This window comes from Protomyctophum bolini, assembly GCF_963924005.1.
Source record: "Protomyctophum bolini genome assembly, chromosome: 22".
NCBI lineage: Eukaryota > Metazoa > Chordata > Actinopteri > Myctophiformes > Myctophidae > Protomyctophum > Protomyctophum bolini.
This window is the reverse complement of record NC_137883.1, coordinates 12,024,733-12,037,058: the sequence shown is the minus strand read 5'-3', so window position 1 is coordinate 12,037,058 and position 12,326 is coordinate 12,024,733. Positions and strand designations below refer to the sequence as shown.

Below are 12,326 nucleotides of genomic sequence, written 5' to 3'. Positions count from 1 at the left end.
TTGGTAGCGGATCAAAGAACCCACAGGAATGGGTGTCAGGCTCCGCATTAATGCTGAATGCTCACCAGCAGCAGTGAGCAAATGTCCTGTTATGGTCCAGATCAGTGCTTCTGAAACAGTGGGTCTGACAAAAAAATACTCAATGTATATAAGCCCAAAACATGGCTCAAAGTTTTGAGCTTGTAGATTGGCTATTTTCATTAGTTTCGGCCTCAAGTTAATGTTTGGGAACCACTGGTCTAGATAGAGCTCCGCTGCTCTGAGTGTCTCAGGCCAGCATCATATTCTTGTGGGTGAATATGTTAAAACTGAAGTACAAAACGCTCATCCGTCTCCTTTTTTTGTATTTTTAATTTTAATGGTTACATTTTCTGTTTGTGGCTGTGCGATGTGTGCATTACTAGGCCACTGGCAGTCTGCCTTGTTTTTTAACTCTCAAATGAATGGAAGGGCAGTGTAATTAATCTTAAATTGAACCCTGTAGAAATAATATCCTGACTGATGTTTGTCTAAGCTTGACAATTTCATTAGTCATTGTGCTTTGTATTTTATACATGGTTGCATTATATTTTCAATTTCATGACTTGGAGTGATGGTTTATGTCTCCTAAAATGTTGTCATTTGTTTTGTACCTTTTTGTTCATGTACAAGACATTTTTAATTAAGTAGCATACTAATTGTAAGTTTCAGCTATTTTACTCACTCAAGCAAATATCTCACTTGTAATATACAAGGAACGGGTATTTGGTCTAAAAATGGGTGTGTTTTTCAGTTTGTTGTTGCATCATGCTTGCATCATGCTTGATTTAGTTTTCTTCTCATTCGACAGAACCAGAAAGCACTTGGAAAGCGGCGCAAATAAAAATTTCCATACTAGATGACATTACATCGCAATGTCCGATCGTTTGGGGCAAATAACCAAGTCCAAGGATGGGAAAAGCAAGTATTCCTCACTCAGCCTATTTGACAAGTACAAGGGAAAGTCAATAGAAACTCAGAAAACCACAGGTAAGATGCTGTCCATTCGTCATAATTTCTGTACGTTTACAGAGGCTGTTGCCATACAGATTGTTTTTAATGAAATACATTTGGCATTTGTCAAGCCAGCTGAAATATTTAGAATGCATACAGTTAAGCTTATTCAAGTCACAGTGAATGGGCTTAACTTGCATTGCTTTGGGCGGAAACCGTGCATTTCCAAAACTGTTACTTCAAGAAATGGGGTGTGAAAAGTACCTGTGTTTCAATGGATTCAGTGTAGTTATTATTAACTCGCAAGATCTTTTTAATACTTTTCATTGGCTAAATTATGTATAAAGCTCACAAACACTGAGACACATGTAACCACTCGAAATGTGGTAGATCGTCTAATTTAGCTACTGTTACACATGATGAAGTAGGCCATTAATTTAAAAAAAAAAACGTTGAAATACGGATCTGAGGTTTCTGCCCGACAGCCATCAATAATACAATGCTTTTAAAATGATGTAAGGACAAATGTAATTGAACATGTGGACAGGTATTGGCTCTCATACTGTGTACCACTCTGCTTCTCCTTCCTCTCTCCCTTGTTCTGTTCATTTTCCCCCAGTAGTTCCGCGACATGGCTTACAGAGTCTTGGCAAAGTGGCTGCAGCCCGCCGCATGCCCCCACCTGCTCACCTGCCGAGCCTGAAGTCTGAAAACAAAGGAAACGATCCCAACGTGTTTATTGTGCCCAAAGACGGAACAGGATGGGCAAACAAGCAGGAACAGCCAGATCAAAAGAGGTGAGGACTAGATCTCAAACTATTCCATATTTTTGGGTCCTACTCCCATATTGAAATGGGGACACATCGGCTGCACAATTGCCATTACCGACAAAAGTCAAATGGCCAATATGTCGGCCAGACTGATGTCGATCAGATTTTTTTTTAATTTTGATGTGGTCTGAATGTCCTTGTTTAGGCACTCTCAACATCTTATAGGTGGTTCATCCCATAGTAACATTAAGACACTCATCCAATGAAGCTGGTATGGTTCCTAGTTACTTGTAGTTCTAATAGTGTATTTAATGTTTAATACATTTCACCATTGTTTTCACAATCTTTTTCACAAACTATGGAACCAGAACATTTATTCTGATGTCTATAAGCATTGCCTCCTAAGTTGGAATAAAATTGCTAGAGTACAGCTGTTCTAAAGTGGATATGGATAATATTTGGCTTCATTGGTTTTGGTGATGTCACCGCCATGATTTCTCAAAGTGAAGCTGAATGTGTTCCATGAGCACTCCACATCCGCTGTTTCATGTTCCATGAGCACTGCACATCTGCTGTGTTTTATGCCGTTGACATTATTGGCATGTGAAAGAGAACAGTGACACGTCTATCACAGCCATATCTGTCACATCACTACATCATGAATTCAATATATGTCGTTCAGCCCTAATGTGCTGATGTTCTGATGGCGTCTTTTTTTCCCTTTTCCCCCTCTTGTCCCCAGTACTATTGCATCAACAGCACAGCTGCCGGAGTTGCAGCCGCAGCTGGCTTTACAGAAATCTGTGTCCAATCTTCAGAAGCCCACAGCAGTAGCCAGCCAGGAGGTATGTGGGTGTGAAGGGCTTTATCGAACTTCACTGACATTGTAATCAGGGATGGAACCATTTTGACTAGTTTTTGGTACAGTCGGAAACTATATTTATTTTTTCCACTGGCATAAATATGTAAATATAAGTAAATATTAATGACTAGGCATGAAACGCTACTGTAATTTTGGGATACATGTTTTCAACTCGATCCTACAATAAAGTTGTTTGCTTTCACGCATTCTGGCCTACACAAGTGTTCCTTTGTAAAACACTCATGGTCATTTATTTTGTGCATAACACAGAGGAGGAATAAAGCCCTTATGAGAACACATTTTTGGTATTATTGCCAGTGCATACTTTACCTCTATTCATAGAGCTTAGTGAGATCAGTTTTCTCAGAAAAACTAGACGTGAACAAGTTGGTTGCATATGTCGATTAAAGCCTTACTATACTTACTAAACCTGACATGAGTTGGTTCTGTACTTGGTTCACTTTTGATTATGATTTAAAGTTAAAGCACACTGTTGGATTTTTCACCCAGTTTTTTTTGTAATTGCATCCTTTTGATTTCCACAGAGCACAAACGCAGGTGGACCAAAGCAATGGGCCCAGCTAAATGGAAAGGCACTAGAGCAAGGTGGTGAGTCATCTTAATTCATAGTGTATGACGCACTGAAACAAATTATATTGATATTTAATCAGATTTGTAACACTTGGTGGCAGGTGCCAATAGAGTGGCAAAGTTTGTAGTCTCAAACATACAAGCTCACAATGCAGTGCAACAGCTTGTAAATGGAGTATTTTTACTATGTCGCCTATAATATATGCCCAAATTATGGATTGATTATTTTTAAGCAATTATCATTTTTATAACCAACTAAATTGATTTGTTTAACTGTTAACCCTACACTATGGTCCTTGACTTTGATGTTTGCAACACTGCCTCTGTTTACTTGTGTCGGGCTGACATTTTGTTTTTTCTTGGATGCCTGTTGCCATGGTAACTGCAGGTTCAAGGGCCTCAAACCGACTTCAGCCCTTCTCTCACGAGGAATTTCCCACGCTGAAGGCAGCTGGGGAACAGGACAAGGCTGGCAAGGAAAAAAGCGTCTTCGATCCGTCGTATGGGCCCGGACCAAGCCTCCGCCCCCAGAGTAGGTTTGGCAAGACAGTGGGGAGAAATATTGGTGATTTATTGGTTCATGGAAGGAGCTGACCCACATTCTTAATTGCTTTTATTCGCTGCTGTCGTGGTAACGTGCGATGCTGCTCATTTCTAACAAAATGAACATGTTCTGAAATCTTAACTGACAACATTTGGGGATAGGTGACATCGTCGGCTAGAGTCTAGCAGCTAGACCCTTTCACATCCATGCTGTCTTTATTACGAAGTAAATGTTGGTCGATCAGGCTCAACCTCGACTCAAATATGAAGCCATAGAGAACTGCCGTCATAGAATGGCCTTTATTGAACCCAGTCTTTTATTTTTCCCCACCAATATTTATTGCATTATAAACACATTCATTATGCATCAGCAGCAATTGGTTCTTCTACGACTCGTAGCTTGTAGGTCATCTTTGAAAAAGTTGAAACTTTTGCCTGACATGCCCAAAATAGTTAAGTGCTTGAACAAAAGTCAAGTTAAAAAGGTGCTATTTGTACATTTCTAAATGTTCACCGTTTCCTTCCCTCTCAAGATGTGACCAGCTGGAGGGAGGGGGGTGGGAGGAACCTCCAACCTTCGTCCATGCCACTCGGCCTGCCCGCAGACCCCGAGGGCAAGCTCAGTGCCATGGCTGAGACCACCGCCACGCCTCCACCCTCATCTCACCCTGCCTCTATCACCGGCTCCGCTGGCCCTGCCACCACCACCACCTCCAGCGCTGTCACAGCCCAATCCCCGGTTCCAGACCCCAAGGAGCCTAATCTGCGACCGGCCCAGCCTGTCCGCAGGACAACCATCCCAACTGCCTTGCAGAGCCACAACCACCGCACCCCGACGGCTGTCTACCATGACATGCTGCCTGCATTCGTAAGTACCAACCATAGTTTGAACGTAAACGTATGGTTTATCTACAACCTCACTGTGATGTCGTGAGCTTGTAGATGTGCCATTTTCAGTCAATGTCCTACCTCTCCAGAATGGGAATGCTAGGGTTCAAGTAAATTATTGATAGGTTTTGGTCAACTGACGTTCATCAGGCATCGGGTGCCTGATGAACTTTTGCCGTAATATTTGTATGTAAGGCAATTTGAGACTTTGTGGCAGTAGACTTTTAAAGATGGCTCATATCCCTGATACTATTAACAATAATATAGATTTAATGAATATCTGCTCTGTTCGCCCTGTTTTCTGTCAGATGTGCTCCAAAGACACCCGTGAGGCCCCAGGCCATGTCCCCACCACCGCCCATGTCCCCACCACCGTGGTGGCCCCAGCCCGCTTTGACAACAGACCCAGCTTCAGGCAAAACTTTACCAATCCAGAGTCCGTCAAGTAAGTTCTGTTACAGCCACTGTGCGAAAATGGTTCCAATAGGCCCAACGAAAACATGTTGACCTCTGCCAGTTCATTCAACCGTTTCCCCTCTCCCTGTTTAGTGGTGAAGTAAAGAGAGAGAATCGCTTCGGCCGTGCCTCGCCTCGCCTCAGTTCTCAATCTCAACCCATCCGCCGTCCGGGTGAGCGACCTTCACGGCCAGCCATCGTCAACCCAGAAGACCTGAAGGACCTGGATGAGCTTGACGTTGACACTGAGGACGGATGGGCTGGTAAGGACAACATTTTGATTTGTCAGCAGTGATTAAAGTGACTTCAATCATCTGGAATGGCCAGTTAAGAGACTTTCTACAGTTAAATATGCATTTAATTTCATATTTAAGTGTAGAAGATCTCTTAAGTATCCTATTTGTTTGTTCTGAGTCTTGGGTGAGTTTACCAAAGTGGATCTTATTCCACTCCTCAAAGTATGTGAAATGTGGTGGAAGGGTGGATTTAGCTTCAAAATCTATATAATTATATATTTATTTATGAGATTATAACATGGGTCACATTATTTGAATTGTTCATTTAAAATGATCTGTTGCCTGTCTTAAATCTGTTTTTCTTGTTCCAGGGATTCATGAAGAAGTTGATTACGGCGAGAAGCTCAAATTCAGTGACGATGAAGATGAACACGGTGAAAAGAAACAGATGTGGTGAGACTGCTTATCTCTAAAGAGTTTTGAAAAGACCGCCGCCCGGCCTTTGTTTTGTTGTGCTGTTGAGCAAAGGAATGTGGGAACAAAGGTCCTCATTTTAATGTGATTGTGTTTGCAGGGCGGAGTGGGCGAGGGAGAACCAGCATCTGCGTGAGTGCCAGCCCTCCGAAGGACTGTATCCTCAAGAGACCCCTGAGGAGACTTACCCCTATCACCACCACGATCTCACCCGGAAGCCCAGTGTCAGATATCCCCCTATAGAGACCCAGGTAATTCAAATGGAGCTAAAATATTGTTGCTGTCTGGTAGAAACCTTGCATCTCCGTATTTCAACCTGTTTTTTTTTTGTTTTTTTGCTACAAGCTCACATTGTTGTTCGCTTGTAGAATTTTTGTGTGCCAGTGGTTTTTTTCTAAATATTGAACCAATGTATTCACACACGCTTGTGACTAAATAAACGAAACAAGCTTTTCACCTGACATGATGGTAGTTCACTCGGTTAAACCAATATAAAATGCATAATGGTCTTGGGGCCTTATGTCAGCACCCAGTTGTGGAGAGAAGCGGGCCTGGGCTTCAGACCGTGACTGAGAACCAGTCCAACGGGTGCTTCCCTTACGCTGGCTGACATGTGACATTCTGCCTCACTGATGGGGTCCTTCGGTGCCGGGTTTCACTTTGCTGGCAGGTCGGAGAGAGGAAGGGTTGACCCAGCTGTGGTAGTTGCCAGCTCACTTGGAACTGGTGTGGACCATGTTTTACTAGTACATGGGCATAACTCTAAGCATGTGGCTGATTAAGTAGGGCCCTACTGTAATACTACATATACAATTTCTTGTAACATTTAAAATGTTTGAATTGGTCCAACTCGCAGTAGAAGCCCTGTTCAGAAGCAAATGGAAGAGCAAATCTTAAGACCCGTCTTAATCTTTAAGATCTGTGTCGCCTTACCTTTTAACCATTCTTTTGAGTTTGTAGATCTGCCATTTTTTCCAACGGCTAAAGTTTATAGCGCGACTCCTGTGCTATGAGCTTGTAGATCTGCTTTTCTTTTATTGTGAAAATGTGGCGCAATCTTTGAATATATTCTTTCACAGCAAACGTTTTTAACATGTATCATATCTTCTCTTCCGGGCGTGTCCAATTACATAATTTTTGGGGTCCTTGACATGAAATAGTTTGAAACATAGGGTTTTCAGAGAACTGATTTCCTCTGTTCCCCTCTCCAGACCCAGCAGAAGAGCAGCTTGGGGCCCGGCCCGGCCCACCAGGGGGAGCGCCTGGACGAGCAGGACGAGCACCAGCAGCGCCAGTCTTTGACGCAGGCTCCCCCACCCAGGGCCAAGTTTGTGTCTGCCGAGCTGTCGGAGGCCGTGGAGAGAGCCCGCCGGCGCCGCGAGGAGGAGGAGCGCCGCGCCCGCGAGGAGCGGCTCGCGGCCTGCGCCGAAAAACTCAAGAAGCTGGACGAGAAGTTCGGGAAGCCCGAGCGGCAGACGTCAAAGACGGAGGAGTGCCCGACGGATTCTTCGGACAAGGACTCCTCGCTGTCGCCGACCCGAGAGCAAAGCAAACCCCAACGGGAGAGCTGGCAGTACACTTCAAAGGGTGAGAGAAGCCTCGGAATCAGAATACATGCCGTTTAAAAAAAATAGCTTGCAATTTATTTTCAAAATGGCCGTCTACAAGCTCACAGGGGGCTCATGTCTCATCGCAACACGTTGTGATCTTGTAGAAAGGGCCATTTGATTTTTTTAAATATGCTTAACATGCAGATAATATTGGACTTATTAGGGGGGAGGGGTAAATGAAACGTGCACAGCTCGACAGCTGTAAACCTTCCAAATGTTTTCCCTCTTCCAGATCCGAATGAGGGCACCCACTCGCCCCTCCCAGACTACCGGGAAGAGCCCGTTTTCTCTGCCTATCGCAGCAGCGAGGAGGAGGGCCAGGAGCCTACTTCACCCTTAGGGGACAGCAGTGGGCATCAGCCTTCTAAGCCTGTTCCACCCCGCTTTCAGAAGCAGCCACAGCAGCACCACCAGCAGCAGGTGAGGGCCTGGTGACACCCCTTCAAACCCCCCAATGTCCTAATGACAATCTAATGCATTACACACCCCCTGCACACACCCGCCTTAAAGGTTCCTCTTTTTTTAATTGTCGAATTGGATCTATATAGGTAGAGACGGTTAATCTATATAGGTGGATGCACGTATACCCGTATGCATGTCACGTGTGTCTTTTAGGGCTGCAACTATGAATTTCTATGAATTATTCTATCGATTGCTTTTTCGATAAAATGAATAATCAAGAAGCACGTTTTTAAATATTTAATTTTATATATATAAACTGTGAAAGACCAAGTGATTTTCTCGATTAGTCCCATTAACTGTTGCAGCCCTATTGGACTTAACGGTCCATTTATGCTACTGTATTCAAAGGAATTGCTTTTTTTCTATCAATCACTCACCCCGTATAGCCATGAATGCATGGAGAATCTTTGTTGCGACTCATGTCTAAAAATTGACACATGCATGCAAAGCTGAAGTGACGAGCAACTGAGAAATTGTTTCTTCAGAAGCCAATGATGTTAACTAAACCGTGATTGTGAAACAAATATTTTAAAAATCTTTTTATTTTATTAGATATTTTTTATTAGTTCGATTAACTGTTGCATCCTTAATGTATTCACATATTTGTATGCATACAGAACAGATATATTAATGTATTTGAATATGGATTATGTCTTTTTCTTTGTTTTCATTGATTTTCTTTCCTGTTTATTTGCATCACTGCGTGTATGCTATCATTTTTCTTTTCTATTTTTACAATAATTGCAAGGAGATTAAATTAAACTGGACAATGTGGTTGTAATGACCTTTTTAAGAAATTGCAATAAAAGTGATAAAACAATTACAATGTAATTCCTCGGGGGGGGCCATTCTGTAAGGAAAGACAAGAGTTGAAACTTGGTTCAGCACATAAACACAACTGATAAATGTCTGATTAGGGCTAATGGCAGGAAGGAGACTGGATAGGAGAGCTAAACATTAGTCAAGACATGTTTTTTTTTTATGAGGGGTTTGTTATGGGCCCCTATGTAGGAATTTAAATGACAAAATACAGTTGGGATGTCTTTGTCACAGATGAGGGGGACACAGGCATGGTGTCGTTGGTAGAGCCCATGGGAACCCGGTCAAGTATAGTGTTTTAGTGGTTAAATGCATCTAACCTGAATTGGCCCACTTAGTCTGAGCTAATTGCGACCAAAGGTCGCAGTTAACTATGGAATCGTGAGGTTTTTTTGTCCATCAGTCACTCAAAATCCCCATACATGGGGAAAGCCCCCATATATTGTGTACAGGTCATCAGGGATGATGGTAAATGTGACCTGCTGTCGCAATTAAGGCAATATATGGTGATCCCTGATGTCATCAATATTAGTATATGGATATATGTCAGAACCTGTTATGACATTCCATATGTTGATCCTTCCCCATCCATCATTCCCCTTCGATGTCTCCCTTTTGACTGATTTAAACTCTAGTCTGGCCTGCCCCAAAGTTATTTGTGCAGCCGTGCCTGGCAGCCGGCGAAAACTGAGTTCTCAACAGTCCCGGAAATTAAGGCCTGGCCCTACCTCGGCCCTCATCAAACCCTGTACACTCAAGACACTGCCCCTGCTGCCACCCTTAGATCTCCATATATGGAGTTGACCTGTTCGGACATTCCATATGTTGATCTGACCTCATCAAACCCTGTACACTCAAGACACGCTCAATATATGGCCCGTGCACGCTTCTTACTCGTTCACTTTAAAAAATAAACATAGATATCCCATCTACATCACTTACTATTGCCAATTGTCACATCAGAACTTTGAGTGGTTGAAATAAAATGACTGTACAAGCTCCCAACATTTTTCTGTTTCAAGAGATACATGGGTAAAACTTAGAAAAAAGAAACCTGGAAAGCAGTCTGATAAGAAAGCACAATATAAATGAAATGAGGGAATGCTTCTTTGCAAGCAAGTAGGGAAAGATTTTCATGCCTTGGGTGTGCTGAAAGCAAGTCATGTCTTTAGTATAGTGATGGACCACCTACTGCAGAATGGCTCCCTTGATGTGGAAGTGCACATGCCAGTCAAACCGATGAAACCCCATAACATTTCAGTGGGATTCTAATGAGGTTTTTGTTTTAGGGTAATTACGGCAAATAAGTCATTTAACTTTTTCAATTAAAACTATAATCAAGCACCATTTTATATATATATATATATTTAAAAATATATATTAATCAATTCTGGGGGAAGAAATTCTGATTTCTTAAATTGGTTGCAGACCTATTTATAATACCGGTACATAGGGTGTTTATGTCCAGAGTGTTGAGCGATTATATATTCAGTTGAATGTCACATCTGTACTGTAGCCATCGCAAGCCAGACATCCTCCATATGTTTAATAATGGAATGAATTGGCGTAAAGCTGAAGTAGCTTTTCCATAACATAGGATGTAAGACAGTCAATGATGATGTTAACTAAACAATGATTGTGTTTATAATAAGCTTACATTTCATTTCGCACATCGTTGCACTTTTGTAAATGTGCAACAAATGTTTTTATATATATATAGGTTAATCACTGCGAAGGCAATTCAAATTGTTTTTTGTTATCGATAAGCTATCTTGACGTTTCCAATTCATTGCTAAATCATTTCAGCAATATTACACGCTGTAAAATAAGACTGGGTAAACTAGACCTGAGTTGGCTCTGTACTTGGACCACGTTTTTCAGTCTGCACCAAATCTCTTTGCAAAAATATCCATACCTACAAGCTCACACACAACGCATCTCATTTGCCTCTTGTAAGCTAGATCTGATTGCCTTGCATCCTGTCTTTATATACAGTATTTGTATTTTACTCTTAAGATCTTAAACCATGATTTATTTTGTATTGAAGTTTTGTCATGACATGACCTTTTATATATTCCTGCGAGAACATCCTTTCTGTCGCATGGAAACTCATGTGTCAAACTGTTACAAAAACGGCAAAAGTAGCCGATCTATGACCTTGTGGATCTGCCACTTTTGTGTGAGTAAAGGCATACCGGTATTTACAAAAAAGAAGAAGTTAAACTGACAACAGCAATGTAGTTCCATCCATCTTCATCCACTTGTCACGTCGTGGAGGCAGCAGTTCCAGCAGAGACTTGCCTTTCCCTGGTGGCCACATTAGTCCGCTCTGAACGGCGGGGGCATAATCTGGTCTTCCTAGCTGGGAGTGTCTGGCAAATCCCCCTTTGGAGACTAGATGCCCGAACCACCTCAACCTTTCTTCATCAAGGAGCAGCCGCCTGTATCCGTGATGTCATGATGACCCACATTTCATGACCATTTATGTCAGAGTAGGAATAGAAGGTAGACCGGTAGACTTTTGATTTGGAGAATATTGTGAAGGAAGTGTCGGTCTGGTGACATTGCCGTGCTAGGAGGGTTGCTACCATCATTGATGGACATAATGTTCACTATATGCTATTGTTGTAACATGAACTTGTTTGCCTATATTTGCATAACCAGTTAAACCCTGTATACTGTTGTTGAACATCAAATAGCAGATCTACAAGCGCACGACGGCTCGAAGATGTGCTATCTTTGCAGAATGTTCATCTTTTATTTATTTATTTTGTAGAACGTCCACCTTATTTGTGGCATGCCCAGAGAAGGGACGGGTCACGCTGGGGGTTCATGTGGTTAACCCATTCTGAACGGGAACCCCTTTTGGTGTTTTAACTAAGCATTATGTTATACTTTAGCTATTGAAAAATAGATCTACAAGCTCATATGAGCTTGTAGATCTTCTATTTTGTTTTTAATCGTGAAAATGCGGCACAAATCTTTGAATATATATTCTTTCAGAAGACTTTTTCTTTATTTCGATGTCAGACCTAAATGGGTTAATTAACGAGGTTCCATCCCTTCTGTTCCCTCCTCCAGGAGCAAGCGTACAAGATGCAGCACTGGCAGCAGCAGCAGCAGCCGGGCCACGCCCCCGCCCCCTCCGGCTCCAGCCACCCCCAGCGGGGTTACTATCCCCCGCACGTGCTCGGCTTTGACCCCCGTTGGATGATGATGCCCCCCTTCATGGACCCGCGCATGGCCCAGGGGCGCTCTCCGGTCGACTACTATCCCAACGCCGTGCACTCGTCAGGTGAGCGCCGGTTTAAAAGCAGTGGTCCTCAAATCTTTTCCTGTCGAGGTTTCTCCAGATTGATATGTATTTGGCCGCGGAGCCCCCATCTGAAATGTTTTGTGCCAGGGGCCAGAAGATTTGTGTTTAAAAATAGACTAAAATGTTGAGGTTCTCTCTGGGAGTAACACTAACGAGGATGGATAGGATCAGGAACGAGTACATCAGAGGGACAGCGCATGTCAGATGTTTTAGAGATAAAGCCAGAGAGGCCAGACTGAGATGGTTTGGACACGTACAGAAGAGGCATAGTGAGTACCGTATATCGGTAGAAAGATGTTGAAGTTGGAACTGCCAGACAGGAGGCCT

The 12,326-nt window shown here is 42.7% G+C and overlaps 1 protein-coding gene across 7 annotated transcripts in view; it reads left to right on the top strand.

Annotated features, from left to right (window-relative positions):
- The window catches only part of prrc2b (proline-rich coiled-coil 2B), a 33,183-nt gene that overhangs the window by 2,239 nt on the left and 18,618 nt on the right, over positions 1 to 12,326 (top strand). For 4 of the 7 annotated variants that reach the window (XM_080756481.1, XM_080756478.1, XM_080756483.1 and 1 more), the window contains exons 2-14: positions 830 to 1,008; positions 1,592 to 1,769; positions 2,485 to 2,587; positions 3,150 to 3,213; positions 3,584 to 3,727; positions 4,272 to 4,606; positions 4,935 to 5,071; positions 5,176 to 5,345; positions 5,690 to 5,771; positions 5,893 to 6,043; positions 7,004 to 7,379; positions 7,635 to 7,822; positions 11,765 to 11,978. In XM_080756481.1, coding sequence (XP_080612607.1) covers positions 894 to 1,008; positions 1,592 to 1,769; positions 2,485 to 2,587; positions 3,150 to 3,213; positions 3,584 to 3,727; positions 4,272 to 4,606; positions 4,935 to 5,071; positions 5,176 to 5,345; positions 5,690 to 5,771; positions 5,893 to 6,043; positions 7,004 to 7,379; positions 7,635 to 7,822; positions 11,765 to 11,978 — 2,257 coding nt within the window. In that variant the 5' untranslated portion in view covers positions 830 to 893. The remainder of the gene's footprint in view (positions 1 to 829; positions 1,009 to 1,591; positions 1,770 to 2,484; positions 2,588 to 3,149; positions 3,214 to 3,583; positions 3,728 to 4,271; positions 4,607 to 4,934; positions 5,072 to 5,175; positions 5,346 to 5,689; positions 5,772 to 5,892; positions 6,044 to 7,003; positions 7,380 to 7,634; positions 7,823 to 11,764; positions 11,979 to 12,326) is intronic. The other 3 variants (XM_080756484.1, XM_080756479.1, XM_080756480.1) reach the window with 2 other exon arrangements.